The sequence below is a fragment of the Vigna unguiculata genome, chromosome 7 (assembly GCF_037176805.1).
Source record: "Vigna unguiculata cultivar grain cowpea cultivar isolate G323 ecotype 2 chromosome 7, ASM3717680v1, whole genome shotgun sequence".
NCBI classification, from domain to species: Eukaryota; Viridiplantae; Streptophyta; class Magnoliopsida; order Fabales; family Fabaceae; genus Vigna; species Vigna unguiculata.
The window spans coordinates 46,537,008-46,556,290 of record NC_140798.1 but is presented as its reverse complement, the minus strand read 5'-3'; the positions used below and the strand labels follow the sequence as shown (position 1 = coordinate 46,556,290).

General features: G+C 35.3%; 3 protein-coding genes across 25 annotated transcripts; 1 reads left to right on the top strand and 2 right to left on the bottom strand.

Moving 5' to 3' along the window:
• Positions 1-1,289: 1,289 nt before the first annotated feature.
• LOC114191782 (protein trichome birefringence-like 36) lies at positions 1,290-3,698 on the top strand. Its single transcript, XM_028081175.2, has 5 exons — positions 1,290-1,835; positions 2,004-2,175; positions 2,257-2,438; positions 2,575-2,733; positions 3,150-3,698. The coding sequence occupies exons 1-5, from the start codon at positions 1,483-1,485 to the stop codon at positions 3,445-3,447; spliced, it is 1,164 nt and encodes a 387-aa protein (XP_027936976.2). The 5' UTR covers positions 1,290-1,482; the 3' UTR covers positions 3,448-3,698.
• A 1,802-nt stretch (positions 3,699-5,500) lies between these two features.
• Positions 5,501-8,178, bottom strand: LOC114191783 (Radical SAM superfamily protein). Its single transcript, XM_028081176.2, has 7 exons — positions 7,690-8,178; positions 7,415-7,578; positions 7,151-7,241; positions 6,889-7,046; positions 6,521-6,692; positions 6,063-6,173; positions 5,501-5,868 (listed from the first exon to the last, which is right to left on the bottom strand). Exons 1-7 carry the CDS (start codon positions 8,005-8,007, stop codon positions 5,788-5,790), a joined length of 1,095 nt encoding a protein of 364 aa, XP_027936977.2. The 5' UTR covers positions 8,008-8,178; the 3' UTR covers positions 5,501-5,787.
• Positions 8,179-9,077: 899 nt separating this feature from the next.
• On the bottom strand, positions 9,078-19,283 carry LOC114190762 (uncharacterized). Of its 23 annotated transcripts, XM_028079781.2 has the most exons (19): positions 19,160-19,253; positions 18,372-18,444; positions 18,171-18,286; positions 18,033-18,071; positions 17,882-17,942; positions 17,353-17,596; positions 16,206-16,483; positions 15,111-15,260; positions 14,228-14,998; positions 14,025-14,119; positions 13,490-13,549; positions 13,282-13,370; positions 13,124-13,189; positions 11,698-12,315; positions 11,335-11,409; positions 11,117-11,187; positions 10,906-10,963; positions 10,326-10,572; positions 9,078-10,122 (listed from the first exon to the last, which is right to left on the bottom strand). In XM_028079781.2, coding segments are annotated over exons 2-19 (3,690 nt in total). In that variant the 5' UTR covers positions 18,374-18,444; positions 19,160-19,253; the 3' UTR covers positions 9,078-9,472. The 23 variants fall into 23 exon arrangements, with proteins under 23 accessions (XP_027935582.1, XP_027935577.1, XP_027935579.1 ...); XM_028079776.2 differs by lacking the exon at positions 18,372-18,444 and having other exon boundaries at positions 19,160-19,283; XM_028079778.2 differs by having other exon boundaries at positions 17,882-18,071.

The window sequence follows — 19,283 nt, the reverse complement described above, 5'->3', positions numbered from 1 at the left end:
TATTTATTCCATTGTACCTCTGCTTAAGAAGTTTCTTGTTCACCATATGGACCCCTCACCCGTAACATTTTGTTCAAGCCAGCCAAACAGACATTGCAGCATTGTAACTTGATTTCAATGCTTAGTGCACTTTTCTGTATAACAGAAAGCTTGTCCAATCTGTTACGTTATGAAGGCGACACTTCCATCAGTTGCTTCATGTCAACGTTCTCAACGATGTCTATGGTAGATCATTTATGACAACAGGTACACATTGAACTGAATTATTATAGAATTAAATTAAACTTTAATTTAAATGAATTAAATTGACTTGCATATTTTAATAACTTAAATTGAAATATACTATTCTAATTTGTTTAAATTAATATAAATTGTTTGAATTATTATCAATGGGGGATCCTATCTTAAATAATATTTTTCATTATTACAAATTATATGTCAGTTTATTTTAAACAGTTAAGAGCAATTTCTTTTCTAAAAACTAAATTAATATAAAAACTCAATACAGTTTTTTTAAAACAATTCAGTTCAAATACCATTTAAAAAGCCTAATTTAAACAATTGAGAGATATCGAAACAAAGTCTAATTCCGTGAACTGTGACTTGTCTTTGTATGGCTGAATGATCAATTTACATTGATTTGATGAGGTTCCAAGTCGAAATGTGGTTCTAAATGGGTAAATGATCAATATCCTATATTTGTAATTATATATATATATATATATATATATATATATATATATATATATATATTAATTTGACATTATTTATTTATATTTGAATCCACAATTGTTCTAATTTAACCAAATATTGTACTGATATAATAAAAATGTTATGCTTTTCAAAAAAAAAGAAGAAAACATTAGGATATCAGATTTTTATTATCATAACCAAGTGATAATTAATTCATATGACAAGGTTGGTGATGATTGCGGAGTTTCATAATACATTTTAAGAGTTATGTGACGTTTAGATGTTTACCATTGATATATTGATTCGGATATAAAGTTAATTAATAATTATACTAATTTAATGTGTATGTTTATAATTTTTCATTTATAACAATGTCTATTTTAACAATCATATTCCTATCAATGCTTTCAAATGGACATATATATACTCATAAATTAGACTAAAAAGGTCTAACGATCCTCAATAATTATGCCATGGTTTATTTTGACTTCCATTTGTATGTATGATCATTAACCTGATTTTATAACACCTCCAATAATATCAATTAGTGGCAACAAGTTCAACATTGCTCTAAATATGAATATAATGATTAGAGAAGTAAAAAGGTGAGCAGCAATTATAGTAAAAAAGAAGAAAAGTGTTACAGATATCAATTACCACAATGAACAGCAATGTCAACAATGTCCATGGTCCACACCACCGGAAGTCATGCCTTGACGAAACACTTTTTTCAACACAACAAGGCCCTTCTAAATTACAGAGCCCTCCCTCCTTTGAACCACTCACACTATGCTCTCACCTTCTGCTTCAATGCCAAAACTAAAGCTTCTCCTACTCTCCTTTCTCTTCTACACCATCTTCCCATCTTTCTTCCACTGCACATTATCACTCATCAATCCCCAGGATGAGCTCAGCTGGATTGCCATGGAAAATGAAGAAGACATTAACATGGTGCAAACCCAGAGAGATTCTTGGAAAAAATGTGATTTTTCCGTAGGAAAATGGGTTTTTGATCAATCATACCCCCTCTATGATTCCAACTGTCCCTACCTCAGCACTGCAGTTACTTGTCAAAAGAATGGAAGGCCAGATTCTGACTATGAGAAATGGAAGTGGCAGCCAAATGCTTGTTCTATCCCAAGGTGTTTCTATAGTATCTAAACTTGGCCAATTGTTCATAATGCCAACATGTTATCACTATTATTTTATATGCATGCATGATCGATACATTTTTTTTCTTTGTTTGCTATAATAGATATTAATGCTCATCATTGTTGTATATAAATTTTGCTTCTTGATGACACCTGCAGGTTTGATGCACTGGGTTTTCTCGGTAAAATGAGAAGAAAGAGAATAATGCTGGTGGGTGATTCCATAATGAGAAACCAGTGGGAATCTCTTGTTTGCTTGGTTCAAGGAGTTATTCCAACGGATCGTAAAAGAGTGACCTATAATGGTCCTTCAATGGCTTTCCATGCTATGGTAGGGATCGATCAATCAAACAATGGAGCTTTTTTTTTTTTTTCCTTTTGAAAATGACTCATATTTTTGTTCACTTTGCAGGATTTTGAGGCATCAATTGAGTTCTTCTGGGCACCATTGTTGGTAGAACTGAAGAAAGAATCTAACAACAAGAGAATTCTACACTTGGATTTGATTGAAGATAATGCGAGGTATTGGAGGGGAGTTGATATTCTTGTGTTTGATTCAGCTCACTGGTGGACTCACTCTGGTCAAACAAGCTCGTAAGAAAGCTTTTTCATTCCCCAGTCTTTCGCTGCATAACTGAAATTTTTAAATAGTCCTTGACCATGAACCAAAGGATACCTAAACTTTTTGCCAGCTTCACATTGTAATCGATTCACCCTTGATGAATATCAGGTGGGACTATTACATGGAGGGAAATAGGATCATCACAAACATGAATCCTATGGTTGCCTATCAGAAAGGACTCAGTACATGGGCAAGATGGGTGGATCTTAATTTGAATCCTAGAAAAACCAGAGTCATTTTCCGAAGCATGTCACCTAGGCACAACAGGTTCAGTCTTTTTTTTTATGCCTAATTTCAACAAACTCTCTGAATTTGAGTATATATAGAAATCTCGCTAGAATAGGCTTTTTAAAAATTGGCTCTGATACTATGTTAGGAAGTGAACTTTAAGCTTAACTTAACTTAACTCTACAAAACCGGCTTGTAAAATGAGATTTGCATCCCATTTATATACTATGAAATTGTCTTATCTCTAATCGATGTGAGACTTCAAACATAATAATGAGTTTTCTTGCTATAAAACTTATCACTGTTCAAATAGATGCCTGATTTGTCATCTATGTAACTTCAAACATAAATTTTCACATCAAGGATTGAATTACTCGCTTTAGAAGATCAGGATGCAGGATTCATAATTTTGTTCACTACACTGAGCTACTCTGGTTCCATGTTTTCACATGCAGGCAAAATGGTTGGAAATGCTATAAGCAGAGACAACCTGTACAATTTTTCAGCCACTTACATGTTCCTGAACCTCTGGTAGTGCTGCAAGGAGTAATAAAGAGAATGAGATTCCCAGTGTATCTGCAAGATATCACAACCATGACTGCTTTCAGAAGAGATGGCCATCCTTCAGTGTATAGCAAGGCAATGAATGAAGAGAGGCAGAAAACAGGCACAGGTCTTTCTTCTGATTGCAGCCATTGGTGCCTCCCTGGGGTGCCAGACATTTGGAATGAGATGCTCAGTGCATTGCTCTAACTTTGACATCAATGAAATATCTATGGAAAATGCAAGGTCTTAAACAATTCATCATGATAAGGGTTTGTTTTTATATCTAGTGAGCCTCCAAGAACATGGTTGTATGTTTTTCATTATCAATGTTTTCTGATGGCACATTATGCTTGGATTTGTATTTCTGATTTCCACAGGACTGCCAAATTACCCTTTAGTTTGTAATTTTAAGTGGAGATTACTGAAGTGAGGAAAATGCATATATATGTTATGTATCAGTTATAATACTTGTGTTGATGCAAAACCAACCCATGTTCTTGCCAGATAAAAAGTCATAAAATTTAGACTTAAATGGATTTATATTGCTATGTTAGGGTTGAAATTCAAATTTGATTTCTTTTTGTTTTCAAAAACTTGATCTCTCTCTATTTTAATTATGTAGAGCTTTATTTCATATCTTAATTGCCATCCAATTTTTTTTTTCAGAAATGCTGACCTGATGCCCTGTAACATCCTACATCATATAATATGGGTAAAACAGAGTGGGAGAAAAGATTAAAAAAATACTACAAATTGAATGCGTAAAATTTTATCCATGCTCGTGTTAGTTAAGAAGTGAACTTTAAATCTAGTTGGACTAGATATTAATGGGTGATTCAATAGTGATGAATTTTAAATCTAACTCAATCTAACAAACTCAAATTATAAATTAAAGTTTGCACTCATTTATATATTATGATTTAATCTTATCTGTAATCGATATAGGACTTCCAACCGGTTTTTCCAAAGTGCTAGACACCTATAGTCATGCTTATGTGATTCCCAATAAAGAAAGGATAACACCTAAATGCACATGAGAGAAAGCAAATTAAAATGCTTTTAGAAAAGGTTGAATAACCAAAAGGAGGAAGGGGAATAATTAAGAAATGAGCTTTTGAAGCAGTTACAGCCTCTTTGAAATGATACCGCTGGTTAAAAAAACCCTGCCATAAGAAAAACGTAGAAGAATGGTAAAGTAAAGAGTAGAGACACAGATAAGAAACATGTCCTGAAATGTGTATAATTGAACCAAATGTCAATGATTGTGTTGAAAGAAAAAGTAAGAAGTTGGAAATAAGTACCAATCTGTTCAAACAACTCTTAATCTCCATAATTAACTGAAGGGAAGTGACTTTTCAAAATGGAAGCACTTTTACACTTAATCATGGTAGCTCTAAAATCAGCCCTTGAAGTAAAAAGGGCTGAATTATTAAAATAATTAACTATTAATCAATCCAATGACTTTCTGTTGATGGGATACTAATTAAACAACAACTATTACACATTATGCAACAGGTATGCATAATTGTAATATTAAATTTTCCACTTTGCGTGTGTGAGGAAAATTAATTCTAAACAAGGTTACTTTTCACAAGCATACCATTTAAGTGCAATACTATTAAGAGGAAAACGAACTTAGGACAAACAGAAGCAACGTAATGTTACAAAAAAAAAAAAAAAAACTTTACTAGAACGTGAGATATTTTTTACCGGGTCGGATCTTAAGTTTCTTAGAAATGTAATACCTAGTTTTATTAGACTAGTTAGTTTCTTAACAAGAACCTTGGATACCTCGACCAAATTGCATTCCCTCAAATCATGAGCTTATTTCGCTTTTGACAAAAATGTTGCAAGTATATAACAGCTTCACAAAACGTCAAAAACTTCGTAATTAAAATACATTGATATTGTCCTCAGAAGTTACAACTGAATTTGACCTTGGACTACACTAAATTACTAATAAATAAGGTAATCATGGTTATTAAAGTTATGCTTTCCTGTTTAGAGAAAAACTTTCTTAGTTTATTAAGAAATATCACAGAACAAAAACAATAGAAAAAATCTTCTCCTTTACCAAAACACTATTTGTCTACTTACGACGACCAGAGATCAGATTAAGAGTGAACCAAATCCTCTTGTTTCGGTGACTGTTAAGCACAAATACTGAGAACTTTTCTTTTTGACATAATTTTATCAAATAATAAAATGGCAACAAGAGTAACCTATCAAAAACATCCAAGTCCACCAATAATCAAAGGCATAAGAGAAAACACCCTCCTTTATGTAAATCAACTGCTATACTTTTGTGTGATGTTTTCCAAATTTGTGTTCTTTTTTACTCTCTCAATTCAACTTACGTATATTGTCAGCAATTTACTGAAGAATTTAAATTATGAAAATACTGGTTCAAAGAATGCGTAAAGCTGCCTAACTTCAAAACAACTGAATTTTCTCTCCACACCTAACCATTTTCCTCCTCAGCAATGCACATGCCAAAACCTCGTTTGCCGTTGCCTAGTATACATAATCACAGAACCAAAGACATAACTACGAGTCACCGGCATTCTTGGTCTTTTCTCGTACCATTGTCTTGACAAACAGCTCCCCAGCCCTGTACGAAGATCGCACCTGCAAAACACAGAGAACTTTCAGTAAGGATTCAATGAAGATGATCAGAAAATTGTACCACTTATCAACTGAAGTGGAGCTATTGAGGAAGCGTATTAAATGCATAAAATGGTTATTACAGACACACATATGTTCATTGAGTCATACCACAAGAAGGGTACAATAAAAGTCTGATTTATTTGGTAAGAGCTTACCAGTGGACCACTTGCTACATAACGAAAACCAATAGATTCCCCATATTCTTTCCAGAAGGCAAACTTCTCAGGGGTAACGTACTCTTTGACAGTCAAATGCAAGGGAGTTGGCTGCAACAATAAAATCTTTTGAATTAGCTATAAGCCCCAACAAGTTAGCAATCAATAAGAAAGAAGATTGTGAATGTCAGCTCCACCAACCATACAATAACCCCATGCAGATTCAATAAAATATGTCATTGCAACTTAGAATTATGAGATCATGTGAATGATTAGCACAATCTGTAAGCATGGATAGAAGTTTAAGATTTGATTTCTAATCTATGAGAATGATACTGTACTTAGTGTTCGTCTGTTATGAGTATGTGTATTGTCAGCACCCTATTAGGTTATTTTAAACGCTTCAGAGTTTAGAGAAGCAAGTATGGAAACCACTAAAGCATGTTCCGTTAACTAACCTGTAAATATTGACCAAATGTCATAATATCGACATCAATAGCCCTTAAAGCAGCCATTGCTTCCTTCACCTCATCATCAGTTTCTCCAAGGCCGAGCATTATAGACGTTTTTGTTATCATACCCTCCTTGCTATGTTTTGCATGCTTTAGAACTGACAGGCTTTGCTCATACCTGCAATCGTATACAACATATAGGAAATACTATACTTATTCCATATACATTTCTTATATTAAAGGTTCTGTATTTCCAGTATATCAACTATTCCTCATTAAAGAAATTATAAATATTAGATTTTATTGTACTTTTAAGGAGCAATGGTTTATGGTTGATATGAGGACAAAGCTCTAGGAGCAATAATGCAACTTACCCTGCCCTAGGATCTCTAACAATTCTTTGGAGGCGTTTCACTGTCTCAATGTTGTGAGCAAAGACATCTAAACCTGAATGAACCAGAGTTTCTACTGCCTTCAAGTCACCCCGAAAATCGGAGGTTAAACACTCGACCATGATCTCAGGTTTCAGATTCTGCAAAAGCAAATTATACAGGCAACAATCAGCATAAATATACAATTTGCATTGTATACCCTGTAAAATACATTATAAAACAACATTCTAGTATATCAAAGCACCTTCAAGGCTTTCACAGTCTGAGCAAAATGGCCACTTCCTCCATCGGGTATATCATCACGATCCACACTTGTTAGGACAATATAATCCACACTGCAAAAAACGGTAACTCGGAATTACAAGAGAACAATGAGATCTAATAAAGTTTTTATATGCCCATGATCAATCTAGGCATTGAAACCCGTTGAAATTAGCTCATGATCCACACAGAGGATCGTTCATTCTGATTTGTCTCAAACCATCACATAATGCACACACTCACTCACCCCCAACTTGCTATGGCCTTGGCAGTGTTTTCCGGTTCCATGGGATCAGGAGGTGAAGGATTTCTACTGGTTTTAACAGCACAAAACCTACATCCACGTGTGCAAGTATCCCCGAGAAGCATGATTGTCGCAGTTGCAATCCCATCTCCACCTCCATTCCAACACTGTGCACACAAACACACACACACATTACAATCCAAAACTCAACAAATAACAACGAGAGCGAGTGAAGAAGAAAAGCAATGAAGAAAAAAGTGAAGAGAATTGAACCTAACCTCTCCTATGTTGGGGCACTGTGCCTCTTCGCAAACAGTGTTGAGCTTCAACTGGGAAAGAGATCCCTTAATTTCTAGGAACCTTTCACCCTGCGGAGCTTTCTGCCGCAACCACTCGGGCTTCTTCACGTTTGGGTCTCGCCCCGTGTGCGGGCCCAGCCCACCAGGCCCAACAACCTTCTTCTCTACCGACACCGACGAAGCGTCGCATCGAATTGTTCCCCAACTTGGAGGACCGAAACGGTGGCGTTTATGAGCACTGGGAGATGGGGTTGAGAAGGAGACGGAAGGAATGTTGTAGAAAGATTGGCGAATCATTTTACTGTGAATGGAAATTTGAGATGAATTGCGATGATGCAGAAGTTGTAGTAGTTGAAGGCATTGGTTTCTCCGTCCACAAAATGAAATTCGGTGTGGTTTTCTTGAGACAGGTTTATAAAAATGGAAGAGGGTGAGAATGGTTGAACAAAGCAAAGAAAATTACAAAAACCCAGAACAGACATAATTCTTTTTCCTTACACCCCTCACAGATTCTTTTTAATAGATAATATAAAAGCATTTTATTTTGTTATGTCTTCTTTAAATAAATAAAAAAAAGTGTATGTCTATTTCTGTAGTATATTTTAAATAATTAAGAAAAGTTGCCCAAAAAATAGGCAAATAAAAGTTTACTGTTATATTTGAGAAAATTTTAAAAAGCATAAATGTAATTTACTTTTATTTATTTTGAAATTTATTCTTCATTTTATTTTGAAATGTTTCATATTGTAATTGTTTAAAAATAATAGTCTAAATTATAAAAATCAAATGAGCTAAAATTTGTACAATATCCATCAGGTACTATTAGTATAAGTTCTGAATTTTTAGTTATTATAAAAGTTAATAAATATTCCATATGAATACCTAGATGATAGTTTATTTTTTCTATTATTAGTGCAAAGACAGTTACTCAAAATGAAACTCGAAAAAAAAAAATGTTTAAAATCTGTATTATTTAGTTGAAAATGAAGAGAATAAAAAAATTATTTTCCTAATTTGAAATTTTGCATTCTCTTTTCTATTATTTACTTTCCTCTCATTCATTAATTAAAGTTCGATGCTCAGTAACAGTTACAGTATAAATTTCACGAAAATACAGTAATTCCAAGATTCAACTTTTGAAATCACAAACAACCCGAAATATCGTGAAAGGAACCAGGCATTGCCAATAGATCATTAAACAATTTCATTAATTGAACAAAGAAGAAGTAAAGCCAGGAAACCCCTTGTAACAGCAAGAACATTTTAGATCAACATTTCTACGCAGGCGCACATCCCAACCATGAACCTTGTAGGGAGATTTGGATACCCAACTTTAAACTTTATAGCTATCACTATACCAAAAAACATGACAGCATAAAACACGATAGCATATACTGGCAGGTGTTTAAAATTGCGTACAATAAAGCTGACAGGTTCTAACATTGTAAATAACTTATAAGTCCATATGGGAAAATGCACAGCGGGATGACCAAAATTTTGTTGAAGAATGTAGTAGTTACAACCTAAAGGACTCTAGATCATATGAACAATTGACTAGATTTTTCTTTTTCTTTAACCCTTTCTTTGGGTTTCTATGTTTGTATTTTGTAGATAATAAGTATACAAAAGAATGGGCATAATTACAAGTTCCCGTCACAAGAGGCACGAATTGTATGAGCATCTTTCCACCGATACAGCACCCTTGTTCATAAATACCAAATACTGCATGGGATTGGGAATGTATAGTATCTTGCATTCGTCTTCATAAAATCATGTTCAAATCAGACAGATCATCCATTGGTATCTCTAGGCCAATAGCGTCATTATCTTGCAAATCGTCATCAATGTTCAGCAGCCAAGAATCCAGGTCTTGAGGTCCAGTAAGTTCATTACCTACACCTAGTTCTATGGAGTCTAATTCATGCAGGTTTGTGATGTCCATGCGTTCCTCAGTTCCAGTGGACACATTGTGAGGTACAGATCCAGTTTTACTTTTTCTGTTGCCATGACTGGAAATAAATTCATTAGAACCACAAGCCAATTGATGCTCAGAGTTATTATTTTCCATTAACTTGCTAAGAGGACCATTTCCAGAACTAGATAGTTGAGCTGTCTTTGGTTTAGACTTTGCTTTCGTTTTCCGCTCACCCCTTGTATGACTTGCAGAAGAACGACCACCTTTTGTTACAGAATTTTTTCCAGAAGAGTCTTTGCCCCTGTCTCGTTCACTCCTCTTTCCCTTTGCACCACCAGGAGTTGATGCAGACCTTAGAGAAGGACTAGCGCCAACATCATCAAGCAGCAGTTCCTTTTTCTTCCCTCTGTTTACAATTGGTCCTGTCCTACCAAAATCCTGGTTGGAGGGCTGGTCTAGATTTCCAGACACATCCTGCTCCTTGCGAGGGAAATAACCTGCAAGAACAAGGCCCAATTTGTTAAGCAATTATCCTCCTAGTCCAAATCAAGATATCAGAAAAAAGGAACGGAGACAAAATAAATTAAGCAAAAATCAACATCCTAAGGAAATTGTTTCTTGACAAGCATGACGCCTCAGCTAAATTTATTCTAGTATGAGTACTATACCAAATGATTGCAAAATAATTAAAACAGGAAACCTGAAGGTGCAACTTCTTGCTGAGAATTTTGACCAAGTGATAGGTTTGCTGCAACAGCTGAACCAGTATTGTTGTCATGAGAAGGAGCAGCAACTAGGGCATCTTTCAAAACAGGGTCCAAAAAACAACTTTTCCCTGTTTCCTCAAATTTGTGGCATAGAGCAAGAGTCCTCTTCATAAAAGCCAGAGCAACTGGCCTTGAGACCTTAGAAAGTCCGTATCTCGCAGCACTAGTTCCACGGGTTGCCTGCAAAAATTATCAAGGGTCATTTCACGGAGCAAATGTTATGCTACCTTAACTCTTTCAGACAAAAGCATTGTTACAGCACCACTCTTAAAAGAATAATCTAAAGGGAACATGCTACATACTTAGTAACACATGAGGGGAAGAGGAGACAGTAACCTCCGTAACAAAAAAAAAGTACGCTGCATTTCAATTAGAAATAAGATGATCGAAATAATCTGTTAAATAGCTCGATTTAATTACCAGTTGCAACTTGTAACAACATCCACATTCTACAGATTATCAATTCATTGAACAAAGAAACAGGAAAAAAGCACAGTAAAAAAGCTTATTTACCAGTTTTTTCTTATAAGCCAGCTCGACAAGTTTGTCCATGGCAACTTGCTCAAGGGCTCTGCAAAGTGTACAGAATATATTAGTTATTGGTGAGGGGACCTAATGATACACAACTAACAATCTATCGACATAGAAAGGATGAACACGTGAAACAATTTATGAATATCAAAAGTATAATCATGAAAGAAATACATAATTCTGAATTTAGTACCGTTGTTCCATTTCTCTGCCTCGTTCTACTGCTTGAATAAGTTTCATAAAGCATTCTCTCTTTTTATTGACCTGTGAAATTGGTCCAAATGGAGTGTACATAATTGAGTAAAAAATGAATCAAGAATAACTAAATCATAAGCAGATCCATCATCCTAAATAACTAACTACTTTACATTTAAGCAGTCATGTCAAGCATAAGACAAAAGAATCAAAAACCTGTTGGAAGAGTCCTTTCTGCAATTGCATAATATCTTGATTAATAGCTTCACAATCTCCATCAGCAAGATCAGGCTTTTAGACAACAATAAGGGGATCAGTGACAGAAGTTAAAAATTGAAGCCTTGATTAGAAAAGTGAACTAATTTAACCATATTCAATACGTATTAAACTATCTCAACAATAATATCTCTCCGAAAGCACATCATGTCCAGTTCCTAAGAGATTAAAGTAGACAGAGACATATAAACAGCAAATCTCTTAACACCATCACACGATCATTTAGCTTGAACATATAACCGATGCATATGAATAAACCACGATCTATTGGCTTCTAAAAGTTTCTAAAAATGAGAAGCTTACCACTTGTTCTGGATATAGGCCAATACTCTGTAGCTCCAGTAAGAGTTTATCTTCCATGCTCATTTGCTCAAAATGGCAACTGAAAGATGATGAGCATGAATTTATGTGCATACCCAAAGACCCATCATTGCCATCTTCAGATAACATGGACAGCCTGGTTTCTGGATACAATGATCCCTGATCAATTTGCAAAGAAACGCCAGGTTCTTTCATAGGGATGTTTGCACAACTAGTATGCATAGCATTGCCATTACAAGAAACCTTGCCAGAGTTGAATACATATTCCATCTTGATGTTGGATTGGTTCTCAACACCCTGAAAGAAGCAAGGCAGCTGAGAAGAACCATCTCTTTCACACAGAAAAGACATATGCCCATCTCCAACAATGTCTTCATCAATTTGATCATCAATGATCAGAGCTGTCAGCACTCTTTGATACAATGGTGCAACTTTGTTTCCTTCTGAACCCATTTGTCTGCACAAAATACTAAAATCTAGATGTTGATCAACCATGTCATCCATTAAGGGTATCTCTTTCGAATCAGTTTGATTGCTTCTGTCTTTTTCTCTAGAGAGAGGACTTTGTGACACAGGATTTTCGGTGTGTGTAAGTCTATCCTGAAATGTAAATGAAAGATAAATGTTGAAGATTGGATAATTAACATCGAATCTTTAGAAATCATTGGAAATGTAAATGTGCTTGACAAATGTTCACTTTTCACTTCTGAAGTATAATGTAAAAGTCATATCTAAGTTAATTTCTAATTAGTTCACATTTGACAACTTCAAATCTTTACACTGACAATATAAAAATTAAAGTCCTTTAACATTCCAGTTCACGTCACCAATTTCAAAAGTTAATTTATGCTCTACGGCTTTTCAAGGTAGTATAATGTTTAATAATCACAGGCAAGGCAATACTTTAAAAAACAAATGGACCAGAACCTGCAAGTTTTCCCACGATAGGGAAACAGACAGACATCATTCAACATGTTCCGTTAGAGGCACTGATGCAATGAGCAGCACATAATTGGGTTTTTCTAAATTATGGAAAATAATTAAACAAGATAAAGACATATTTCAATAACAAATTATAGAAGAGGTTTTACCACGTCAATGTGATGCGATGCATCTTATTGGCTAATATATATGATGCAAAAGAATGGAAGAATATAATGATAGCAAGAACCATAAAATTGGGATAACAGCTCCAGAATTGCTGTTTAGGTTTACTTTGGATGTGGTGCAAATAACTAACAAAATAATCGTACTTCAGCTACATGCGACATCAAATTCAAATTAAAACTAAAAGCAGGAAACATGCTCACTAATAGTACTTAAATTGTTACAAGTACAAGCCAATTGACATTACGTTACAAGGTATCAAACAGATAAAATGCTGCAAATATAAGATATTATACATTACCAGTGCATCACTTCCAACGCCTAGCATTTGAGACAGACATCTCAGATCAACGTCTGTTGTTTTAACCTGATATCAAGGATAACATAAAAAGAGAGGGAAAATGCCTCTATTAAATGCTACTTAAAGTTCATAAAAGCATATATAGTTAAAGCACCCACCAGGTGCTTCAAGTAGGACATGGTTTCCAAGCTGACAGGAGCAAAAATAGGTTCCAGATTCTTCCAGAATGAACTACAACAGCCAATATCTGCCAAGGACAAAAGCAACATATTAATGGAATTCTTTTACACATATATGTATACCCAGTCGCAACTGGCAAGTATACAACTGCAAAAGCGTAAACCAGATTTGAGTTTAGTTACATACAACTGGCATTGCTAGCAAACTTAGCAGCAGTTAATAGCTCCTCCCGGTCATCATCCTCCACTGGCATTTCAGATGGTTTAATACATTATACAAAAAAGAACAGGCAATACAATCATATAAATTTTGCATGCACAAAATTCCCCACAAAGTACCATTGAGAACTAACTTAATAACTAACATACCCCCCTTAAAACAGAGGAAGAATACAAAAGAGAAATATTAGCACTAAACTCCTTATAATGCACTACTACTAACAAAATATTATTGGAAATTACAAAATTTTGGTTCCACTTCCTATTTAAGGATGATTTTGTAATTTTAAATCAATTTTAACAATTAGAGTTTATTGCTATCACTATGTATAAAAGAAAACATAAATGATGCTGGACAGAAGTTAGGATCTAACATAAGATTTAGGGTTTTCAGATAGGTATAAACAGACAAGAAAATAAAAGTTCACTGCACTCTAGGTATGATATTTTAATTAATTCCATGAATTTAATGCAAGAAGTAGTGACTCAAACATATGGTATACCTGATATATCAGGGGAATTGTTAGTCAATGGATGCCCAGTTCGAATAGTAGCTTTCCTATCACATGATTTCTTCAGAGGAGGACGCCCTGGTTTACTGAAACAAAGACAAAGTCTTAAAAATATTCGCAACTTTCTTTACTGCAGCAGGGGAAGTGCCATTTTTGTTTTGACGACCAGAAGAGACTGAGAAAGAGAATTATACCTTCCATTCTTTTCAGAAGCAGGCTTCATATTTTTAATTGGCTTCATCAAGGTTGAAGTCTCTAACTTCTCTTTCATTGGCAAGATGCCACTCTTCAAAACTGAAGAGCCCCTACCACCCCTTCCCTGTCTACGCAGATCATCTCCAATCTCTTCCTTGTAGGGTATTTTTTTATTTTTTGATGTTAACATTGAGGAACTTGTAACATAAGAACGATTTATGGCACTTTCATCAATTTCATTACTTTCCAATCTTTTCACCTTCAAATTATATTCACCAGCACCAGATTCTTCACTTTCAGATAATCTGGTTGGCGGTGACATGTTTTCATGTTTCACTTTAACTGGTTGAATGCCACTGTTGATAGCACCGTTGGAAGTATGTAATCCACTAATAGTAGAAGACATTCTGGTACCAACATCGGAAGGGGACGAACCTTCTAATGATGTATGCACTTCATCACAATTTAAGACAGGGGACATCACATTTGCTCTTCGAGTGCGAGTAATTTTCTGGGGTCTCTGTCCAACCCATTGGGCCATATGGGATGAAGATGATACAGGCAAAGGACGCTTGCGATTTACAGTACCACTTACTGAATGAGGCTTGTTCACATTTAAAGGTTGTTCCTCAGTTTCATGTAATTCAGAAGATCGAGAAACAGAACATGAGTTTCCAGCCATCAAAGCACCGGTCCGTGGAGGCCTTGAAGCTTTTCCTTTCGACAATGCATGGATACCACCAGTATGATTATTGTCACAAACATTATACCTAAAAAATGGGATCAAAGAGATTAGCCGTAAAGTTGTAAAATAATGTTATCTTCGATGATTAAAAGCTGTCTATAATAAATGCATCATGAATATGAATGACAGATACATACTTATTTCCTTTAAGTACAACCCGTTCCTTATTTGATCCGTCCACTGAACCCCTTGACACCTTTTCTCGCTCATTATTGGCAGCTGTACATGCATTGGGTGTAGGAGACGAAGAACCATCAAGCTTGCTACTACTGCCAGAATATCCTGACCTGTGACAAACAGAATGTTGAAAACAGATTATCCCTCCTGTTTGTTCAGAGTAAATTAACTGAACGAAAAAATAAGAAAATGTCAAAATGTGCATAAAACCAAGCAAAAATTCGAATTTTAAATATTTCTCTAAGTGCAAAATCAGACCTAGCAGAACACCGGTAGATTTACTACTAAAGGAATTTCCCTTTTGAGCTAGTGTGTAACCAAGTAACTTTTTATTGTCTTTCGCAGCACATTGTAAGTCCTGCTTTTACAACATGATTACAGTGATTTATCTAATCTAACTTGAGGGAGAGTGTTGAAATAGAAGCTATATCATTTGTATTTATAAGCATTTGCACTACAGGCAGCAGATAGCCTCTTAAGTTACAATAAATTAACACTCACATGCCTATACTCTTGAGCAATTATATTCAAAGGATTAAGGGTTCTCTCTCTATATCCTGTCTCTTTCTAAATGGTCCATGCCCTGAAAATAAAAAAAATATCCAATTATTTGTTCCCAAAAAAGATGAAGCACCCACAAAATAGACTGGATGCCATTACCAAATAATAAAAGTCATCGTGTTAAAAAAAAGCCACATCTTACTGAAACCAGCTATCTACTATCATTAATGCCACATAGTAACATGTCCATAACATCTCAGATATACTCATTTTTGTAGCTTTTACTCTTCTCCAATAAGAATATTTTATATGAAGGAACTAATAACTGCCTAAACACAAAAATATTCCTAAACTCAATATGATAATTTGACTTCATAAGTTGATTTGCATGAATAAACACAATACGTTCATAAATCCAGCATGATAAATTCGCTATTTATACATTTAACATTCTATAACTAATTTCTACAGTTACTCATATCACTTTCCAGACATCAGGTAACATCTTTAAAAACAGAAATCCAAAATCAAAGAATTTGATAAATTTTGGTTACCTCAAACCATGAGCATCAGAACCTTGCAGACCTGAATCATTAGCTAGCCTTAGATGCGTAACTTTTTTCAGTTCTCCTTCCCCATCAATGGATCTGGCAACAACTATACCCATGGAACGTTTTCTTTTCATTTTTCTATCCCACGTTTCTCCACCTGCAGGTAATCTTCGAATCTTCTCTTCAACAATATCACAACCTTTGCTAACATCCTTGGTGTTGTCTCTATCCTTTCCAATGGCCAAAGGCTGCCTTGCATTGCTATGACTTAGTCCTTCAGCCTGGTGTTCTTCCAACAAAACATACATCGAGTAAATATGAATGTTGAAGAAATGAAGTTATGACATGGCAGAAAAATGTGTAGCTATTGGGATTTAGTTAAAAAAGAAAGAAAAAGAACATGGCATAGCCAGTATCCAAGAGATGAAAACCAAAGCAACAATTATTTGTCAATGGTTCTTTACAACAAGTGATGGCCTTCAAAAAGTTATAGGTGCAAATATATGTATATCAAGTAAAACTCCTCCGGATAATACAAAATTATTGACAATTAAGGTAGGATTAAAAATAAGTATAAATTTGTTAGTATTTCTGCGACAATTGAATCTCTTGCTACTTCATTGTTAATTTTATCCATTTATCATCCATTACAACCTTGCTATACATACAAGTTTTAATGCTTGGTGTTGGTCAGTCTGTCAGCCTCTTCCAGAGACAGGATTCCCTGTACTTTGGATATTCCTTTGCTTGTGCCTTCTTAAATAGTGATAATTGAAAATATGAAAGACGTCTAACATGGCCTATCCTCAACCATAACCGAAAAAATGCATCCTTATTAAAATGACTGATAAGGTTGCAGCATTAAATATTCAAGTATTTCACTCGAGTCAATTGCCAGTGTAACATGTAAATCTTTAGAGAAGCACATTCAAACAAAACATATATATAGTTGTACCAAATACAAGAGAATATTATCACCATGTCATACCTTATGCACCAGAAAAATTATATTCTATTGTTTGGTACTACTGGAATTATATTCTGATAAGGTTTACCGTAAAAAGTATGCAATAATACTTAATTGAATGCCACATAACCAAAATGTTGCTACAGAAAATGCAACAATTAATTAAGAAAACTGGCTACAAACCCGTGTCTCAGCTACTGATGTACGGATGCGCTTATTCAGAAAGTTATTCTTAGGTCTGTCCTCTAGTCTTTGATTCACAAGCTCTGATGGATTCCGATGAGTCTGACTTCCCATTTTTGAGAAGGGCGATCCACCCAACCTTTCATTTGGCAACAAATCGTTCCGAAGTTGCTTCTTTAAGCTTACAGCCTCCCAGCACTTGTTCAATTTGTCTAACGATTCATCCAACCTTTTTGATCTATATCTGAGAGGAATCTTAAAACTTCAGAACAAAAGAGGACTACTCGAGTGACAATAAATGAAGAGTCCAGGTCATCAGTTTTTAAACAGTTCTGGACAGTTTAGTCAAAATAAATTCCAAAATGAGAGATAAAAACTATAAAAATGATAGGCATTTAGTTATACATGCTGCAACTGCAAGTTCTCTTTTACAGAATTGATTGAAAATCATATCAAATGGGAAGAAATATTATATTGGTACGACTTGAAGAAAAGAATTAATGGTATTGTACAGAGTTCCTCAAACTACCTAGCCCTGACAGAAGCCTCTTGTACACTTGCTTTGAATAGTTTAAGTTCCTCCGTAGCCACTGGAGGGGGAGACTTCAGATTAGCAGTTCCAAAAGCATAATCTTCAAGTGTATTTCCAAAAGATATCCCCAGGACTCGTCTTAACTCACCTGACCTAGTATACTTTTGATCTCCCATGGTTATTGGATCTAACATCAAACATTGAGTAACATAAGTCAAATCCCCTGCTGATGTGGAATTCCCCCGTGACATATTAGCACCCGAAATAAACATTTTCCCCTCATTACCCTCACGAAAGCTTGCAGACCTGTCCAAAGTGCCATTCATCAAATTCCCTCTCTGTCCATTAGTAAAGCTCCCCTTGAAAGCCAATTCCTCTGATCTAGCAGCAGTTAAATCAAACCTAGTATTTCCAGCCATACGTCAGTGTTAACTAAACCAACAGGTGTACTGAGTATCTTCCACCATATTTTCTCTTAGCAACTCACATGGCAAAGGGTCTCTTGACAGCAAGCCCTTAAACCATAAACAAGTATGAGTAATCAGATACTTGAAATGTATCTGCAACAAGTGAATACCATGAACCATAATCAATATACAACTTCATACAATTTCAACCCGCACTCAATATCACTGAGAGCAAGTACACCTCAAAAAAAGTGACCCAATGGTTAATGTCACGCCATACGTACCCGGGATGCACAAAAATGTCGACAACCCTTGCAGAAACTCAAACTACTTCTACTTACAAAACAAACAACGCCACTGTAACCATAAACGTAACGGTTTTAACTTCGAGGTACAATAATGAAGTGAGAAGAAAAGAAATCTCACATTACCCATGTCATGCATAATAACAATGCTATGCAACTACAGATAAACTAAAATCACAGTAAACGAGATCAAGCGTGGTTCCCCGGCACACAAACGTCACTGGACAAAACGCACATTGGTGAAAACTAAACGAAGTAAGAACAGCTCCAGGTTTGAAGAAGCCAGCTGAAGTTTAAAGCAACGAAGCATGAGAAGATAATGAAATGGGATAAAAGAACGCGGGAGCAAAAGGTTTCGAAATTCAAATTTGCCTCCCGAAAAGAAAGCAAAAATAAAATGAGCGAAAAAGACTCGCAACCTAAGAATCCGAATCCAAAAGAAACAGAAGCAAAAAACTAGGGTTCGAAGAAATGCAAGCAAAATTGACGGTAGAAGAGCGAAGCAGAGAAAGAATTGAGAGAAAAGAGAATAGAGAGAGAGTGGAAAAGCGGCGAGAGAGTACCTGCATTGACCAGAGGATTGCGGAAGAGAGATCGAATTGGAGAGAATAAGAGGGTTGTTTGTGTTGGGGTAATTTGGAGAGTGGTGGAGGAGAGAGAAAGGGTCCCGCATGATTTATGAAATCA

What these genes read in the sequence shown, in the direction of transcription:
- LOC114191782 (XM_028081175.2), top strand. Translation starts at nt 1,483, where the DNA reads ATGCTCTCACCTTCTGCTTCAATGCCAAAACTAAAGCTTCTCCTACTC. An exon ending in AATGCTTGTTCTATCCCAAG is followed by an intron (nt 1,836 to 2,003) that starts GTGTTTCTATAG and finishes TGACACCTGCAG; the next exon opens with GTTTGATGCACTGGGTTTTC. An exon ending in ATGTCACCTAGGCACAACAG is followed by an intron (nt 2,734 to 3,149) that starts GTTCAGTCTTTT and finishes TTTCACATGCAG; the next exon opens with GCAAAATGGTTGGAAATGCT.
- LOC114191783 (XM_028081176.2), bottom strand. Translation starts at nt 8,007, where the DNA reads ATGATTCGCCAATCTTTCTACAACATTCCTTCCGTCTCCTTCTCAACC. An exon ending in AAGGCCATAGCAAGTTGGGG is followed by an intron (nt 7,242 to 7,414) that starts GTGAGTGAGTGT and finishes CGTTTTTTGCAG; the next exon opens with TGTGGATTATATTGTCCTAA. An exon ending in ATGTAGCAAGTGGTCCACTG is followed by an intron (nt 5,869 to 6,062) that starts GTAAGCTCTTAC and finishes TGTGTTTTGCAG; the next exon opens with GTGCGATCTTCGTACAGGGC.
- LOC114190762 (XM_028079768.2), bottom strand. Translation starts at nt 19,269, where the DNA reads ATGCGGGACCCTTTCTCTCTCCTCCACCACTCTCCAAATTACCCCAAC. An exon ending in TGTCCTACTTGAAGCACCTG is followed by an intron (nt 13,190 to 13,281) that starts GTGGGTGCTTTA and finishes CCTTGATATCAG; the next exon opens with GTTAAAACAACAGACGTTGA. An exon ending in GCGTTGGAAGTGATGCACTG is followed by an intron (nt 12,316 to 13,123) that starts GTAATGTATAAT and finishes TTTACATTTCAG; the next exon opens with GATAGACTTACACACACCGA.